This window comes from Rhipicephalus microplus, chromosome 8 (assembly GCF_043290135.1).
Source record: "Rhipicephalus microplus isolate Deutch F79 chromosome 8, USDA_Rmic, whole genome shotgun sequence".
Taxonomy (NCBI): Eukaryota; Metazoa; Arthropoda; class Arachnida; order Ixodida; family Ixodidae; genus Rhipicephalus; species Rhipicephalus microplus.
In genome coordinates, this window is record NC_134707.1 from 7,059,878 (window position 1) to 7,078,069 (window position 18,192).

At 44.2% G+C, this 18,192-nt stretch overlaps 1 protein-coding gene across 36 annotated transcripts in view; it reads right to left on the reverse strand.

Annotated features, from left to right (window-relative positions):
- LOC119164047 (uncharacterized) overlaps window positions 1-18,192 on the reverse strand; it is an 84,932-nt gene that overhangs the window by 19,391 nt on the left and 47,349 nt on the right. For 16 of the 36 annotated variants that reach the window (XR_012885465.1, XR_012885462.1, XR_012885464.1 and 13 more), the window contains exons 5-44: window positions 16,854-16,979; window positions 13,424-13,531; window positions 11,386-11,499; window positions 11,193-11,306; window positions 11,011-11,124; window positions 10,226-10,339; window positions 10,034-10,147; window positions 9,808-9,921; window positions 9,606-9,719; window positions 8,926-9,039; window positions 8,711-8,824; window positions 8,500-8,610; window positions 8,289-8,402; window positions 8,070-8,183; window positions 7,856-7,969; window positions 7,634-7,747; window positions 7,418-7,531; window positions 6,764-6,877; window positions 6,588-6,701; window positions 6,408-6,521; window positions 6,233-6,346; window positions 6,057-6,170; window positions 5,877-5,990; window positions 5,702-5,815; window positions 5,526-5,639; window positions 5,347-5,460; window positions 5,174-5,287; window positions 4,998-5,111; window positions 4,818-4,931; window positions 4,645-4,758; window positions 4,467-4,580; window positions 4,292-4,405; window positions 4,116-4,229; window positions 3,938-4,051; window positions 3,765-3,878; window positions 3,586-3,699; window positions 3,408-3,521; window positions 2,592-2,705; window positions 2,362-2,475; window positions 1,573-1,686 (exon numbers count right to left, since the gene is read on the reverse strand). Coding sequence is in view for 30 of the 36 variants with exons in the window: in XM_075870882.1 (XP_075726997.1) it covers window positions 1,573-1,686; window positions 2,362-2,475; window positions 2,592-2,705; window positions 3,408-3,521; window positions 3,586-3,699; window positions 3,765-3,878; window positions 3,938-4,051; window positions 4,116-4,229; window positions 4,292-4,405; window positions 4,467-4,580; window positions 4,645-4,758; window positions 4,818-4,931; window positions 4,998-5,111; window positions 5,174-5,287; window positions 5,347-5,460; window positions 5,526-5,639; window positions 5,702-5,815; window positions 5,877-5,990; window positions 6,057-6,170; window positions 6,233-6,346; window positions 6,408-6,521; window positions 6,588-6,701; window positions 6,764-6,877; window positions 7,418-7,531; window positions 7,634-7,747; window positions 7,856-7,969; window positions 8,070-8,183; window positions 8,289-8,402; window positions 8,500-8,610; window positions 8,711-8,824; window positions 8,926-9,039; window positions 9,606-9,719; window positions 9,808-9,921; window positions 10,034-10,147; window positions 10,226-10,339; window positions 11,011-11,124; window positions 11,193-11,306; window positions 11,386-11,499; window positions 13,424-13,531; window positions 16,854-16,979 (4,563 nt within the window). In the remaining 6 variants the exon portion in view is untranslated. The remainder of the gene's footprint in view (window positions 1-1,572; window positions 1,687-2,361; window positions 2,476-2,591; window positions 2,706-3,407; window positions 3,522-3,585; window positions 3,700-3,764; window positions 3,879-3,937; window positions 4,052-4,115; window positions 4,230-4,291; window positions 4,406-4,466; window positions 4,581-4,644; window positions 4,759-4,817; window positions 4,932-4,997; window positions 5,112-5,173; window positions 5,288-5,346; window positions 5,461-5,525; window positions 5,640-5,701; window positions 5,816-5,876; window positions 5,991-6,056; window positions 6,171-6,232; window positions 6,347-6,407; window positions 6,522-6,587; window positions 6,702-6,763; window positions 6,878-7,417; window positions 7,532-7,633; window positions 7,748-7,855; window positions 7,970-8,069; window positions 8,184-8,288; window positions 8,403-8,499; window positions 8,611-8,710; window positions 8,825-8,925; window positions 9,040-9,605; window positions 9,720-9,807; window positions 9,922-10,033; window positions 10,148-10,225; window positions 10,340-11,010; window positions 11,125-11,192; window positions 11,307-11,385; window positions 11,500-13,423; window positions 13,532-16,853; window positions 16,980-18,192) is intronic. The other 20 variants (XM_075870871.1, XM_075870873.1, XM_075870875.1 and 17 more) reach the window with 20 other exon arrangements.

Here is an 18,192-nt window from a genome sequence, read left to right on the forward strand (position 1 = left end):
CCATTGAGGATCTTATAACCTAGCACCTTGCAGCTTTTCAACTTGGTCGTCTTCTCATGTGCGTGCTCGGCTTGGAAGTGAAGACCGCATCAGCTCTGTCTTAATTTTGATTGTACTAATTGATTGAGTCTTAATGACTATTACATTGAGCTGTCTTGTCTTCATAAACAAGGCTTCAATTAAAAGGCAATTAGCTCGGGCACAATTAGCAATGCCATTATCATTATGAAGCTATTAAACGTAATCATGATTAGCAGGATACTTAATGCCATCATGTTAGTAAGGGCTAATTAGCATAATTTCACTTATTACAATTATGATTAACGTCGCGTTAATTTGCATAGTTTAGCTAGCTCGTCCCCTAGCATGCTTTAGTTAATGCGGTTCCTGCTTTACATGGCTTCATCCGCACTGTATTTTTAAGATGGGGCGTAATTACCTCAGCCTTGAACTTAGCTTGTGTTAGCGTGGCACATATGGAAATGAAGAGGGAAAGACGACAGAGACGTTTAGAAAGGTAGGCGCTACCTTTGTAGACGTCTCTGTCGTCTTTGCTTTTTCATTTCCATATGTGCCACGCTATCACAAGCTAAGTTCATGGATAACCAACTCGCCCGAGCCACAACACTTCTGAACCTCAGCCTTATCATAACTTGGCGTAATTAGCTTGGTCATAGCACGCCCTGGCCTAACTAGCCAAGTATACCGTCCAGCCGAATCAGTAATTAGCCGATGGCACGTGCTCGGGTGCTAGTGGTCGATGACAACAAAGACGACGCGCACCGGCTCAGCAGTGCGCTCGAATGTACAGGTTGACCGTAATGATTGACACGTGGCCTCGGGTTTAGCTGTAATCACGATGTTTGAAGACGCTCGGCCAGTACTGATCTCAGAGGCCACCACGCTGACTATTCTAAACATGATTAGTGCAGGCATTAAAAGCCATCAAAATAAATGTAAACACCTCGTGCCTCTAAAAAATATCATCCCGAAAAGTTTCTGACACTTTTGTTGCATTGGTGCACTTCTGCACTCAGTGGAACGACAAACAAATGAAAGAAGATGTCTTTGGTTTTAAAATACCACAAAACTTAGTCGAACGTCGCTGACGCGAAGACTGTCTTCATCGTAACGAATGAAACGCAACGCGGTGAGAGGAGAATTTGACTTCCTCGTACTGTTGGCTCGTTCATAAAGGGTTACTTATTCGACGTAGCGCGTTTTGAAACATAGGACAAGGGAAGGGACAGAAGGGAGCGCTTCTGTCGGGAGCGCTCCCTTCTGTCCCTTCCCTTGTCCTATGTTTCAAAACGCGCTACGTCGATTAAGTATGTCTTACCAACATGCCCAACTTTGTACTCTGTTCATAAAGGGGTGTCGCCATAGCTCGGGAATATCCCGAGTTTCGCAAAACTCGGCCGATCCTGCATAGCGCCTCTGGTATGTATATGTAGAAATAAGAGCAGGCTTGGACACTTATATTCATGACGCTATATGAGTGCAGTGGTTGCATATAATCAGTGCATTCAGCATCAGAGACTTGGAAGATTGTGCGGTGCGGTGCACACTAACCTGGGTAACCGTAGTTGTACGGCTTGGACGGTCTTAGCCTGAAACCGAACGTGAATTTCGGAGACCTTTCTTTGACGAAGCTTACGCTTCTGCCAGGACTGTAGTCGGACGGTGCTGAATAGCAAGAGAAACATGGAAAAGATGATTTATTGTCATTCTGGAGGTATACGTTCCAGCATCCCAAACGTATATTATACGCAAATATCGGCTGTAGTATATCCTATACACCATCAAGCTGTACAAGAACAATTCGCAAGTTCGGCAATCCATGAACAGCACTGGCTGTCGTCCGGTAAGTTTTATTAAAAAAAAGTTACTTCGTGATCGGTTTTTCGGTGTTAAATAATATACGCTAGTTTTGTTATTTTGAACTTCAGTACCCGTGCGTTATGAAATAAGCTCACTTTGTATATGTAATTTGCAGCTGAATGGGCCACATTGCGCGGCGCGGCCCATTGCAAACCATAGTCAATACAGCGCACTCCTTTTCCATTATCCACTACAAAATATATTTGTTCTACCGAATACACGTGCAAGCATGTGAGAAAACGGGTTCGCATTGGCTGATTTTACTTAAGGCGAAAACTCTGAGCCCACAACTACTGTAGAACGTGATGGGTAAATTAAGAACGTCAATATAAAAAAGTGAGTGATGCTTTTTGACATCTGCTTATGGACATCATTGACCGATTCGGCCAGCTGCAAACCCTAATTATGTGAATATATACTGTACAATCGCGACACGAGAACTTAAATCCCTCGAAAATAAGGTACTGAAGCTGAACGAACCTGGGTAATTGACGTGGTCAGGAAGCCTGTCCTTCAGTTTTATTCCTAGACTAAATTTAGGAGAGCCAGCATAAAGCGTGCCTTCACTCCTTGAAATGCTGTAGTCTCCAGGTGCTATTCGTGGATGGAGTAACATTTGTTATGAGTAATGATTCCCACTCCCATAACAAGTATAAGTGAAACAAATGGTATCACTTTTTGTCAAATCACAAATGGTATGAGAGCCCTACCTGGGAAGCTCGTATAATCTGGCACTGGTTGAGGTGTCCTAAAGCCTATCGTATACCTGGGAGGGGAGCCATAAACTATGTTATCTCCCTTGGAGACGTCGTAGTCGCAAGCAGCTGTCAGAGGGAGCAACGGAAACGATCAGACACAGCTCGTTCTACGGCCCGCAACGCAAGTGACTTCCAGTTTCAGGAAGACTACCTCCTTTCGCCAAACCTGAACCAATAGCTGATCAATTCGTCAATACTTTCAAGATGGCTACGACAAAAAAACAGCATTTAGAGGGACTTTTGCTAATACCATCGTTATGCTTAGCATAAACAATATCACTGAAGGAATCAAGTAGAGGACTCCATGTTTTAGTAGACAACCTGTACTTCTCGAAATACGAAGCACTGCATAAAAAAGCTTTTCCTATGAAGGAAAGATTTCTAGCTTGTAGACTATTAGAGTAATTGTTCTGAAAACTTTGGAATTAATAATATCAATTTCTTAAGTTCACCACTAGCATCCCTTCGAGCGAAAAATTTTCATGGCGCTAACCAAAGAGTCAATAAACAATGCAGCAAGACACACGCCTTCATTGCAGTCTGAGCTATTTCTTTCAGCTTTTTCGTACACATCTGTGGCAATACAAACACTTGTAAATACGTCATTTTCTATCTACCTTATGTGCTTTTTTACCCCACTTCAGCGTAATCGCGCTTTTTAAGCACGATTACGCTGCTTTTTAATCGTGCTTTTTAAGGCATGCTTAAATGTCGACAATAAGTAAGCTATATCAGAAAACCCTTCACTTGGACATGTCGCATACTAACCAGGAAATTCCAGTGAATCTGGAAGCTTTTCTTTCAATTTCACGCCGATGACATGTTCAGGAGAATGGCTTCGTACCAACCTGTCAGCCTTTTCAGGGTAGTACTCTGCAGGACCTGGAGATAGGGCAGCAGGTTTAAACATTGAATTTGACTTCGTCCTAACAGCACCTATACTGACCAGGATAATACAAAGAGTCCGGCGGTCTATCTTTTAATTTCACGCCGATGCTGTACTCCGGAGAGTGGCTGCGGGCGACTCTATCGGCCTTTTCAATGATGTACTCTCCTGGACCTAAAGACACAGTAGTCAAGTCAGTGAACGTTCTGCTTCCCAACAATCTCTTAAAGTAAACTGACCAGGATAATCCAACGAATCCGGCTTTTTTTCCTTTAGCTTGACACCAATCTTGTATTCTGGGGAGTGGCTACGTGCAACTCTATCGGCCTTTTCTATGTTGTATTGTCCAGGACCTGAAGACAGATCAACGGAATGAGCATGCTGCATCACTACAGCTTTAGGAACAACTGACCAGGATATTCCAATGAATCCGGTCTTCTCTCCTGTAACTTGGCACCCATCTTGTACTCTGGGGAGCGACAGCGCGCAATTCTGTCGGCCTTCTCTATGTTGTAGTCTCCAGGACCTAAATACACATATATTGAGTCAATTAAATTTATGTTTTCCTATATTCTTGTAAAAAAACTGACCAGGGTAATCAAATGAATCCGGTCGTCTCTCCTTTAGCTTGACGCCTATCTTGTATTCTGGAGAGTGGGTACATGCAACTCGATCGGCATTTTCTATGTTGTACTCCCCAGGACCTAAATACAGAGGCAATGCAGTGAGTGTTCTGCTTCACAGCAGCTTTGAGATATAAACTGACCAGGGTGATCCAGTGAATCTGCTTTCCTCTCCTTTAACTTAACACCGATCTTGTATTCTGGGGAGTGGCTACGTGCAACTCTATCGGCCTTTTCTATGTTGTATTCTCCAGGACCTGAAGACAGATCAACGGAATGAGCATGCTGCATCACTACAGCTTAGTAGGAACAACTGACCAGGGTATTCCAAGGAATCCGGTCTTCTCTCCTGTAACTTGGCACCCATCTTGTACTCTGGGGAGCGACGGCGCGCAATTCTGTCGGCCTTCTCTATGTTGTATTCTCCAGGACCTAAATATACATATATTGAGTCAATTAAGTTTATGTTTCCCTATATCCTTGTGAAAAAACTGACCAGGGTAATCCAGTGAATCTGCTTTCCTCTCCTTTAACTTAACACCAATCTTGTATTCTGGGGAGTGGCTGCGTGCAACTCTATCGGCCTTTTCTATGTTGTATTCTCCAGGACCTGAAGACACATCAACGGAATGAGCATGCTGCATCACTACATCTTTAGGAACAACTGACCAGGGTATTCCAATGAATCCGGTCTTCTCTCCTGTAATTTGGCACCCATCTTGTACTCTGGGGAGCGACAGCGCGCAATTCTGTCAGCCTTTTCTATGTTGTAGTCTCCAGGACCTAAATACACATATATTGAGTCAATTAAATTTATGTTTCCCTATATCCTTGAAAAAAAAAACTGACCAGGGTAATCCAATGAATCCGGTCGTCTCTCCTTTAGCTTGACGCCTATCTTGTATTCTGGAGAGTGGCTACGTGCAACTCTATCGGCATTTTCTATGTTGTACTCCCCAGGACCTAAAGACAGAGGCAATGCAGTGAGTGTTCTGCTTCACAGCAGCTTTGAGACATAAACTGACCCGGGTAATCCAGTGAGTCTGCTTTCCTCTCCTTTAACTTAACACCAATCTTGTATTCTGGGGAGTGGCTGCGTGCAACTCTATCGGCCTTTTCTATGTTGTATTCTCCAGGACCTGAAGACACATCAACGGAATGAGCATGCTGCATCACTACATCTTTAGGAACAACTGACCAGGATATTCCAATGAATCCGGTCTTCTCTCCTGTAATTTGGCACCCATCTTGTACTCTGGGGAGCGACAGCGCGCAATTCTGTCGGCCTTTTCTATGTTGTAGTCTCCAGGACCTAAATACACATATATTGAGTCAATTAAATTTATGTTTCCCTATATCCTTGAAAAAAAAACTGACCAGGGTAATCCAATGAATCCGGTCGTCTCTCCTTTAGCTTGACGCCTATCTTGTATTCTGGAGAGTGGCTACGTGCAACTCTATCGGCATTTTCTATGTTGTACTCCCCAGGACCTAAAGACAGAGGCAATGCAGTGAGTGTTCTGCTTCACAGCAGCTTTGAGACATAAACTGACCCGGGTAATCCAGTGAGTCTGCTTTCCTCTCCTTTAACTTAACACCAATCTTGTATTCTGGGGAGTGGCTGCGTGCAACTCTATCGGCCTTTTCTATGTTGTATTCTCCAGGACCTGAAGACACATCAACGGAATGAGCATGCTGCATCACTACAGCTTTGTAAGAACAACTGACCAGGATATTCCAATGAATTCGGTCTTCTCTCCTGTAATTTGGCACCCATCTTGTACTCTGGGGAGCGACAGCGCGCAATTCTGTCGGCCTTCTCTATGTTGTAGTCTCCAGGACCTAAATACACATATATTGAGTCAATTAAATTTATGTTTCCCTATATCCTTGAAAAAAAAAACTGACCAGGGTAATCCAATGAATCCGGTCGTCTCTCCTTTAGCTTGACGCCTATCTTGCATTCTGGAGAGTGGCTACGTGCAACTCTATCGGCATTTTCTATGTTGTACTCCCCAGGACCTAAAGACAGAGGCAATGCAGTGAGTGTTCTGCTTCACAGCAGCTTTGAGACATAAACTGACCCGGGTAATCCAGTGAGTCTGCTTTCCTCTCCTTTAACTTAACACCAATCTTGTATTCTGGGGAGTGGCTGCGTGCAACTCTATCGGCCTTTTCTATGTTGTATTCTCCAGGACCTGAAGACAGATTAACGGAATGAGCATGCTGCATCACTACAGCTTTGTAAGAACAACTGACCAGGATATTCCAATGAATTCGGTCTTCTCTCCTGTAATTTGGCACCCATCTTGTACTCTGGGGAGCGACAGCGCGCAATTCTGTCGGCCTTCTCTATGTTGTAGTCTCCAGGACCTAAATACACATATATTGAGTCAATTAAATTTATGTTTCCCTATATCCTTGAAAAAAAAAACTGACCAGGGTAATCCAATGAATCCGGTCGTCTCTCCTTTAGCTTGACGCCTATCTTGCATTCTGGAGAGTGGCTACGTGCAACTCTATCGGCATTTTCTATGTTGTACTCCCCAGGACCTAAAGACAGAGGCAATGCAGTGAGTGTTCTGCTTCACAGCAGCTTTGAGATATAAACTGACCAGGGTAATCCAGTGAATCTGCTTTCCTCTCCTTTAACTTAACACCAATCTTGTATTCTGGGGAGTGGCTGCGTGCAACTCTATCGGCCTTTTCTATGTTGTAGTCTCCAGGACCTAAGGATACAGATATTTAGTCAATGAAATTTATGCTTCCCTAATGCCTTGTAAGATATACTAACCAGGATAATCCGATGAGTCCGGTCTTTTTTAATTTAACTTGGCAGCAAGTTTCTACTCTGCCCAGTGGATGTGTGCCATTCTATCAGCCTTTTCTATGTTGTACTCGCCAGGACGTAAATACATAGCAATTGATATAAATATCCTGTGCTTCACTGTATCCTCGAGCGTTTGACTGACCAGGGTAATATAGTCTATCTGGTCTTCCCTGTCCTAACCTGGCGCCAATCCTGTGACAAGGATAATGAGTGTGAGTAACCTGGTCGGCTTTTCCCACGTTGTACTGTGCAGGTCCTGAGGTCAGTGTCAAGTCATAAGTTGATGTCAGTGCTGATTATTCGGGGTCTAAAAAGCCCGGTCATTGCACCTTACAATATTTTGCACTAAATTTTTCATCAAGGATATCAATTATTCTTCTCAGTGAAATATCTGATAAGAATTTGTAAGTAATGGTGGTATTATGCAGACTCAACTAACCGGGATAGTCATGTGATTCCGGTGGCCTGTATTTTAGCTTGACTCCCATTTGGTGCTGTGGGGATCGACTTCTTGTGATTTCTTCTGATCTTTCCACGCTGTATTCACCGGGACCTGAGAACGTTCGTTTGGATTGTAAATTCTATTGCGGTACTACTCAGATTCCGTGTACAGCCGTCTTATAAATGACATAAAAAAGGAGATGTACCAACACACCCGGGTACTGCACAGATTCTGGTGGTTTGTCTTTTAGCTTCTTGCCGATGTGGTGCTCTGGCGGTCGCCTTCTCGTAACAAGGTCTGCTTTTCTCGCGTCGTAGTCACCCGGACCTACATGTTTATTTGTTCATTTCGTTCATTTTCATCCGCTGTAGTTCAATTTAACCAAGTGCAAAGAACAAAACGAGTGCAGACGTGATAAATCTACCCATGACTAACCAGGGTAATGAAGTGATTCCGGTGATTTCTCTTCAGGCCTGATGCCAATTCTATGCTGCGGTGAACTATTTCTTATCATGCGATCTGCTTTTTCCACATTGTATTCTCCTGGACCTGCAGATACAACCAAGCTTTGTCACTATGTTACAGCAATAAGTTATCATACATTTTAAACAAAAGAAAACGAGATGTACTTCATATGAAATGAACCAACCTGGGTAGCCCAGAGATTCTGGTGGTTTCTCTGTAAGCCTGACTCCAATTTTATGCCGGGGTGAGTGACTTCTGACCAAGTGGTCTGCTTTTTCCGCACTGTAATCCCCTGGTCCTGAGGACAGCAGCCGCGAGTTTGTGCATTGTACTACAGACTACTTGTAAAATGCAACACATATCAAACAGTCGTGTTTCAAACAGAGCTACGTAAGACGCTAACCTGGATAATGAAGAGATTCTGGTGGCTTCTCTTTTAGTTTCACGCCCATCCGATGTTGTGGTGAGTGACTTCTTGTCACGTGGTCTGCTTTCTCGATGTTATATTCACCGGGTCCTGGAGGATTACTTAGCTTTAGCGATGATTGTCATCGGTATTTAAAAAATATACGAGAGACGTCTTTAAACTAAATCATTCATAAAAAACTACTGACCAGGATAGTCTATAGACCCTGGCTTGTCTTTTATCTTGACACCAATTTTATGCTCTGGTGACCGGGTTCTTGTGACCTGGTCTGCCTTCTCGATATTGTATTCACCGGGTCCTGAGAGCGCGATGAGATTTATAAATAATAATCATCAGCATTCCGAAACTATACAAAAGAGACGGCATTTAAACCGAGAAATTCGGGAGAAGCAACAGACCCGGATATTCTTGGGACTCTTGCGGTTTGTCTTTTATCTTGATACCAAATGTATGCTGTGGTGACCGACTTCTTGTTACGTGGTCCGCCCTGTCCACATTGTATTCACCTGGACCTATTTGTAGACGTCACCGTACTTCAGTAATAAGTACAGTAAGGTAAATGTATAAAGGCACGAAATAGTTAATGAACACAACGTAATTGAATGGGACGAACCGGGAAAATTAATCGACTCGTGTGGCCTTTCTTTTAGCCTGCAGGCTATCTGGTGTTGCGGTGAGTGGCTTCTGGTCGCATGGTCCCCTCTGTCAGCATCGTATTCACCTGGTCCTATGGACAGTGTTCACTTTTACTAAGTAATCGTCACCAAAAATACGGTGCCCATTTATGATCACTCTGAAAACTGTCACACCCACTGGGGCGTCTTTTTTAGCACCGGTCTCACCTGTATTTCCCTTCTTGAAATTCTCACTACTACTTTCCAGCTAAGAACGCTATGCCACGCACATAGCGCGCGTGCCATCCGTAAAGTGCACGTACCGGGTATTAATATCACGGGTTTTACGAGACTAAACTATGATGTCACTATAAGACATCCTTGTGGAAGCCTCCGGAAATTTTTTGACCAACATGCGCTCTTTAACGCTCTCAGGCATCGCACGGTAGACTGGGTTCTAGCGTGTCACCTCCATCAAACCCAAGACTTTTGGGTCCGCAGCAAATATCCGCAACAACTGTACCAGGTACCAGGCACTGAGTGCACGACATTGGAGCTACAAAATCTTGCAAGATAGAGGGCGTTATTATAGCTTTACGAAATAAACAGACCCCAAAGAGAGCAACTGTTTTCAAAGAGCAATTGCTTTCAGTATGTGTGTTTAATAAACGTCACTGACCAGGATACCGCAGAAACTCAGGCGACTTTTCTTTTATCTTTAATCCAATGCGATGCTGCGGTGAGTGGCTTCTAGTGATACGGTCTGATCTGTCGGAATTGTATTCACCCGGACCTTGAAGGGATTGCGTTTCAGCATTAATGGTGTAACTTATAACAGACACCTAAACTAACGCGTGATCAGTAAGTTAACCGGTACTGACCCGGGTAGTGAAGAGAATCGGGTGACCTGTCTTTCAGCTTGGTACCAATTCGGTGCTGTGGCGACCGCTTCCTCGTCGCGTGATCTGCTTTGTCAACGTTGTATTCACCGGGGCCTAAGGGTTCATTGCGTTTATATATGTTGAGTTCATACGTGTAGAAACACAAGCATGGGAAGAAAAGAAGCAGTTGGTAGAGTGCAGGGATTTCGAGAACTATGTAACTGACCCGGGTATTGCAGAGATTCGGGTGGCCTGTCTGTTATCTTGACGCCGAACCTGTATCGTGGAGAGCGACTTCTGGTCACGTGGTCAGCTGTTTCTGAGTGGTATTCGCTTGGCCCTACAGAAGTGACACTGGAGCTAGCACGACGTGCGACTGGTGAATATCAACGTGAATGAATCTCGAAGCCATACTAACCGGGGTAGTCAAAGTGCTCGGGAGGCTTTTCTTTCAACTTTGACCCCATTTGGTACTCTGGTGATCTAGTGCGCACTATGCGATCTCCTTTGTCTGGACTGTACTCTCCCGGGCCTGAAAATGCCATAAACGAGGGCGAATTCAAAGTTCTTGGATGAAAACTGCAGGCGAGTATAATTCGCAAGCTAACGATATCAAAGCATTCGTTCTAATTTATGTTTCTGCGGGCCATCCTATACGATTAAATATTTTTATGATGACCCTCAAGTACCCAAATGACCACTCCTTGGTCTTGCTGGGATACCAAAGAAAATATACTTAAACAAGTATGTACATGAAAGGACTGGTAGAAGAGATACCACAGAGTGACACCAAATTTGTTTGGTGCAAGAGCAGCAAGTCAACGGGCAAAGAAATCATTATGAGGGAAAACGAATGGCAATTGTAATACTGCAGTACCAGCTTCTTTCAAAGTCTTTCAAATTCTTTCCGGCTATGTCATCGTCATCAAACACATGACACATTTTATGAGCGTAAGCGAAATTGGCTTTGACCTTTGCACTAATTCGATTTGTCACACTTATCTACCAGCAAATAAAACAAATTAGCCAGAATTAAGTAGAGCTGTTTGGAAAGCACTTTAGAGAGATGTATAGAGAAAAAAAGCAAGGTAATGGTAAAGCTTGCTTTTGTGTCGTGCAGCTACAACAAAAGTTTCGTGCTTTCAAAACAACATGTGCTTTGACATTACTTCAAGCCAGAAAAACCCTAACATGATGACGAACCTGGGAATTTCAGGGAATCCGGAGGCTTGTCTTTAATCTTTAATCCGAAGCTGTACTGCGGCGATCGATAGGTCGCCGTAGTTTTTCCTCTGCTTATATTGTAGTCCGTAGGACCTGCGAATGTTCTTGCTGTTCACGCTGCGAAAATGAACTTTCACAAAAAAAAAAGGGAATTCACAAACCAGGAAAGTCTACGGACTCTGGCGCTTCGTGATGTAGCCTCTCGGCAAGGCTGAACTGCGGGGCTCTTGAAAAGACTGTCGTGTCCGCCTTCGTCGTGTCGTAGTCTCCTGGGGCTGAACAAATGCGCGCTTTCAGCTACTGAAATGACCAATGTGTACGTGCGTGGGCAATGGCAATGTGTATTGAACGAACCGGGAAGCTCAGCGCTGTCGGACGACCTTTCCCTCAGTCGGTACGCCATCGTGTGTTCTTGAGATCTGGTGCATAGAGTCCCGTCTGCTCGGGTTATGTCGTAAGTTCCAGGCGCTGCCGAAGTGAATATGTATGAAGGAAGCATGTACTCAACTTCAGTACATAATAGCTCACACCTCTGAACCATGTAAAAGAGTTCCGTCTTTCTGTCTCCACCGATTGACATGAAGTAATTATAAACATGACATGAACATGACAGTAATGAACATGACATGAACATGACAGTAATGACATGAACATGACATGAAGAACAATTATGAACATGACATGAAGTAATGAAGATTACTGGAGGACCCTGTTTTTTGTATGCGAAAGCTGCAAACATGGTGGGTTCAACCATCATTATTTAAAATTGATTGTGCTGGCTCCAAACAGCTTTGTATCTCTGTGGGCCAATCATATGCCGAGAAGTAGAGTGTTGTAAATGTAATGTCATTTAATAAGCGTATATATGTGCACAAACATATTTCCATGAAAGCTTTAGCGTAAATGTATGCAAAAACATAGCGTATTGCAACGTTAATAGAAACAAGATTTCTTTTTCATAAAACCCAAGCGGAATGCATAACACCTCCAGAACATTTGAAGTTGATTATTTAATATTCGTTAAATTAGCGAAGATTAGATACAACCCATGTACTACGCGTAAGTTCCCCGGTATAGCAATTGATATCAGTGGCAAAGCTTGCTCTGGCAATCTTTAGAAGACTCCGTCTCATGAGCCATAGCTTTGCTGTTCTCCCACTATGCTTTTAATCAAACGCATCATCATTTAAAAAGAGTGGTGGGGAGGGTGGGTGGAAAAGGTGCTTTAGTCACCTCTCAACTTGTCCACGAAAATGCGTTCCACAACTAAGTCACTTCAAGCAACAGTTCACCAGCAACTAAATCAGCGTTTTACATATGTTTCAAGTTTATATTTTGATCATTTCGTGCAGTGCTTCCGTGCAGATAAACTAAATTCAAAATAAACAAAAGTGCAGTAGTGCACAGTGCGCAACTGCAAAAGGTGCAAAAGTAAGTCACAAAAAAAGTTCCCCACGCACCAGGAAAATCCTCCGTTTTGGATTCCTTTAGGCGCCTGCCGAAGGTATACTCCGGTGGTCTAGTGTGAGAGCTGTCGTACATCTTTGCACCATCGTACGATCCAGGACGTGGCATGAGAAATTCCTCTCAACAATGGAATGAAAGGACCAGCCTTAAAATTTATGCCTTAGAACTCATCGTACCCTTCTTCTGCCATTTCTGAAGGAACAGAGTACGGTGACAGGACGTTTTCTGGCCTACCGTCTTCCCCCACATCCTTCCAGTCTCAGTATAGGCAATACATTGGCTGGTACCTGCCACTGTACCTTGAATATGCTTCTATTATTAGGAATGTTCGCTAGTATTGACTAAGTGCTGGTAAATGCAGGCTAAGTTGGCTAAGGTTGGCCAATCAAGACATCATACTCAAGACAGTCATACTGTCATAATTATAATCAAGATAATCATACTATGAAGTTTAAAGTTTGACGCAAGCCCGTATGGTCGGGATGATACATGGTTGAAGGTAAAAAAACCTGGAGGCACTGCGCCGACCAAAGTAAAAGTAAAAAAAAAAACAGAAAAAGGACGTTTCGGCTCCCACAGGGAATTGATTTCACTATGAATTGAATTGATTTCACTATGAACAAGGCTTCCCTGTGAGAGACTAAACGTCCCTTTTTCTGTGTTTTTTTTTACTTTTACTTTGGTCGGCGCAGTGCCTCCAGGTTTTTTTACCTTCAACAACAATCATACTATATTATCAACATCCACCTCAGCCTGTATTGTGTCCACTGCAAGGCGAAGGCCACTCTCAATGACTTCTTCAACCTACCCTGTTTTGTCCAAGCTAATTCCATTTTATCCCTGCAAATTTCTTAATCGACGCTCCACCTAACTTTTTGCCGTTCAGACTTCCCATCTCTTCCCATTGAAAAGTGTTCAGACTGACCTGGTTGTTTTTCGGGGCTAGGCTCACGGAGTCGTCGTCGTATCGAGAAGCTGGGAGATTTCGGGTAGACCACTGAGTCTCCCTTTTCGATGTCGTAAACACCCGGAGCTGCGATGAAGTTGCCACAGACGCGCCACACTCTGGCACTGTTTCACAACACTACAATTTCAAACACACATGCAAGCAACTCTATTTTTATCGTTGAATAGTAATGCTTTCAAGGCTTCTACAGTAAAATTAGAGTTAAGAAAAGGACCATGTTACAGTTATCCTTTCTGTCACTCTTCCGGCTATATAAAGGCAATGACATGTAACGTAGTACACAACCAGATTTATGTGCATTGCATGACGTAGTTATTGATTGTTTTTACAGAATTTTCGCTCCTGCCGTACTGGTTATCGTTCGCTGGTAAATCTACGCATCGGCGCTTCAAATGAATAGGAAGACACGTCTAAAACCTGTCTTATTTTTCTAGCCTTCAAACGACAGCATTTGCGAGAGCCACAATGTGTTGTAACTGAGTTAAGGCGTCAGCGAGCTGTAGCTGCCGTATTGTCATATGGTAGGATTCTTCTGGCATTTCGTTGCTATGTGCCTTATGCGGTATGACCAGCCCAAAACACGTGTTACTCGAATACCAGCGATTACAGCGTCCAAGTGCTGATAAAGAGTTGTTGACGAGGTGTTGACGCAGTACCATGCGTGGTGCCACAAGCGACGCAATTTTGAGGTGACCGCGCACGTGATGAAGAATACCGGAAATCTTGCTTATTTGAGTTCATCGCCAGTCACTTTCCAAGCGCATGCAGATCAAAGTGCTGAGAGGTATATGTATAGCAGGATGTTCGGAGTGGAAAAGTGCAAAGTGTGTGAGGGTATGACGTACACAGCGTTTGATATGGCCAGAACTGCACAACGTCTGCGGTTCGTTTGCCATGTTCTTCGTAGAGAAGGAGGGGAATCATGGGTTAGCTTAGAAAGCGGCGATATTTGCATCATTGATTGATTGATATGTGGTGTTTAACCAAAACCATCATATGATTATGAAAGACGCAGTAGTGGAGGGCTCCGGAAATTTTGACCACCTGATATTTGCATCAAAAGGCTGTTGATGGGGAAGAGTGGGTGTTCGTAAACGTGGTACCAACCACATGTGGCACACTCAAAAAGAGTTTCACCGCGGAGTATACAGTGTTATACAATGTTTTTTACGGCTGCCACTCATCAAGGTAGTATTTGCGTCACCGGTACATGTAAATAATGAGCGTGTCACAGAAAAAAAGGCGAAGTAATGTTCTTTTGTAAAACTACCTGACAAATTTACTCGTTGCCATACAGAGTCAGTTTAAAATGTTTCTTTCGACTGCGGCCGCTGATACGTAGGACCCACGGGCAATCGTGCTAACCGGAGATTATCGGAACATAAGAGGTCACTAAGTGGACGCTCACCATCTCATCTACCTTAACACTGTCGAGAATGAATGGGTGCCAGAGTTCGATGGATTTGATGTGTCATCCCGCCGCAAGAACGAAGGCTCCCCGCCACGGTGTCTAGTAGCTAAGGTTCACTGCTGACCCGCAGGTCGCGGGATCGAATCCCAGCTGCGGCGGCTGCATTTCCGATGGAGGCGCACATGCGGTATGCCCGTGTGCTCTGATTTGGATGTACGTTAAAGAACCCCAGGTGCTCAAAATTTCCGGAGCCCTCCACAACGGCGTCTCTCTTAATCATATGGTGGTTTCGGGATGTTAAACCCCGCAAACCAATCAATCAATCAATCAATCAGAATGAAGGCGCGCTTTTGACAGTATAGACTGGCATATTGATAGCAGTGGTAGCGCATGCATCAGCCAGCCGTTGACTAGCTTGGATAAAAAAAAAGAAATCGAATGCCTGAACAGTTAACTCTCATATAGACCCCACCGCGTGCTGGATCGATAAGTGTCACCCCATGCCTTGTCATGCGCAGATTCGTGTCCACCTTCTCCTTCACCTCTGTACGTCTTTTGAACTGTCAGTCGGCGTTTGGAGTATTACTGCTATGTGCCTGTGTTTGCACGTGTTTCCCTGGAAATATTCCTCGCGGCAGGTGAAGCTGCAAGGCGTGTTTCATTGAGGCCAATCCATGGTAGGCAGAGTCAAGCGATCAAGGTTATGGAGCAATGTGGAACGCAACAATTCCATTGAAGTGCTAGTATTGATTGATTGTTATGTGGAGTTAAACGTCCCTAAACCACCATATGATTATGAGAGACGCCGTTGTAGAGGGCTCCGGAAATTTCGACCACCTGGGGTTCTTTAACATGCTCCCAAATCAGAGCACACGGGCCTACAACATTTCCTCCTCCATCGGAAATGCAGCCGCCGCAGCCTGGATTCGATCCCGCGACCTGCGGGTCAGCAGCCGAGTACCTTAGCCACTAGACCACCGTGGCGGGGCGAAGTGCTAGTATGCTACGAGACGACTACCCAAGTGTTCGGATTACTACACGTAAGTGAATATACATCTGTATGTTTACAGGCCGACTCTTCAGCTTTTTCTTTATCAGTTCTAAGTGGCCACGCTGACCACACTGTTGTTTATTCTTGAATCAATACACCACTCTTTCCCTCTTAAGTACGCACACATGAAAAAAATCCACGAACACGGCGCGTCGCTGGAGGGAATAACATTTCGGCTAGTCAAGGCAGTTACTTTCTTGAGACATCATGTTGTAGGCGCGTGTACTCAGTTGGGTGCACGTTAAAGAACCCCAGGTGGTCAAAATTTTCGGAGCCCTCCACTACGGCGTCTCTCATAATCATATGGTGGTTTGGGGACGTTAAACCCCACAAATGAATTTCTTGAGACATCTCCACTTGCCAAGACGGTGATGGCATCGGCAATCTGTGTTCAAAAAGATTTTGCACCCCTTCAAGCTTCTACCTTCCCCTAAACTACTTCTTTAAGAACATAGCCATACAAAAAAGTGAAAATGCAGCGATAGTTCCAGATAAGGCAGTGTGCATTCTGCAACATGCGGCAAAAGCAACCGTGCTCGTAGATAGGCGTCTTGGGGTGGTTGCTTGCTGGGCTACAGTTGGTTCATTGCCGACCTATGTAACGGCGCATAAAACTACAAAAGACAGCAGGGACAGACCGTGAAAACTGCAGAGTGTAACGGAGTTGGTTCGTGTCCTCGGAGATAAGGCAAGAACAACGTGACATTTGCCGCTTGTTTGACCGGTGTCTCGCTGGGAAGAAAAGAAAAGAAAATACGAAAAGTGTTTCACGTGCGCAGTGGTTGTTCCTATTTTGAGCGCTGACGAGCGTGCCTTAAACAAAGAGTGCAGCGGCATTTCGTGATGCAGGGTGGTGCAACGAGCGTGACGAAGTGCAGAGTCGGAAAAGGTGCCCAGGAGGCGCGCGCATGCGCAGTTCGTTTTACCGGGGTTGTCGTTGGGTCGAAAGAGGCTCTTAAGTTTGAGGCCGAAGGAGTAGCGGGGCGCTCGTCTGTTTCGGTGGACGAGCTGCGGGCGGCGGTGAGTTTCTTCTTGGCTTGGCCGGTCGGCCTCTGAAAGCAATGTCGACGGGGTCACCGAGACGACACGATCGTTGCAGTTACTTCCGTACGTGTGTTTCGTTTCCACTTTGATGTGAAAAAGCATACTACAACAGAAAAGTAGCTAGAGAATGTTTATGTAGAAGTGGAAACATGGGAAGTTACGTTTCGTTAAAACGGGTTGTTTCGAATAACGATAGTAATATATAACTAACCAATATTCAATAACATGAAAAGGAAGAAATAAATAGGTTACGCACACCTAAGAACACAAGTGTGCGATGATTGCCTCTGCAGGCAAACTCCGTAACATGCGCAGCATGTATGGTATACCTAAACATCTTTCAGGAACTTGGACACCAGACGGATCACGACATCGGTTCGTTAACAAATGCACACAATATAATAGAACGACAAGCAGCAGTAAGACAAATAACATTAGTACTGAGTCCACTAAAAAAATTCTGAAGGGCGCTTTTTCGGGCATAGTCATGGTTCGTACACTTCATCCAGTTTTTAGGAGTCGTATTTCTAGAATTATCAATTAATCACGCACTCAAATTGGCCACTTCTTATAATGTAACATGTAGTAAGCACTCTGTTGTAATATTGTTTAGCGAATGACGAGAAAGTTGCACTGAAACTTTTCGCAGCGTTGACAGATTCTGCTCAAAGCCTGGGAAATGTCAGCTCTTCGTCTTCGTGCGCGTCGTACAAGAGACCAAAAGCAATATGCATGTAGGAGCACCATCCGCTAATTATCAGAATTATCACAGTGAGTTCATGCAACTTGATTTCGTTCTTTGTCTGATGTAACGCAAAAAGCATAATGTCTAGGCTGCGTCTCCGCGTACACGATATTTCAGAGGCACGCCAAACATCAGCTCAATCCTCTGTGGCCGAGTATCAATGTTTTCCCGCGCTTGTGAACAAAGAACCCGGCAATGCACCGTTGCGCGTCGTTTGTTTCCTTCTTTTTCTTGTGATCCGTCTTCCGCGCTGTTTTTGTATCTGCCATGTACCAACACGCCTAGGCATCCACTTTAGCAACACATGAAACACTGTTTGTGTCCATTCTTCAGCAAAGAATAGCCCAAGTGCAAGAAATTGTAAGAAATATAAGAAAGCAATAGGTAGGGTTTAAGCGTTTATTTCAAGACTGTTTCACAAAAACATCCAACAGAGACACATATATAAAAAATTACAGCAATCAACATAAGACTCA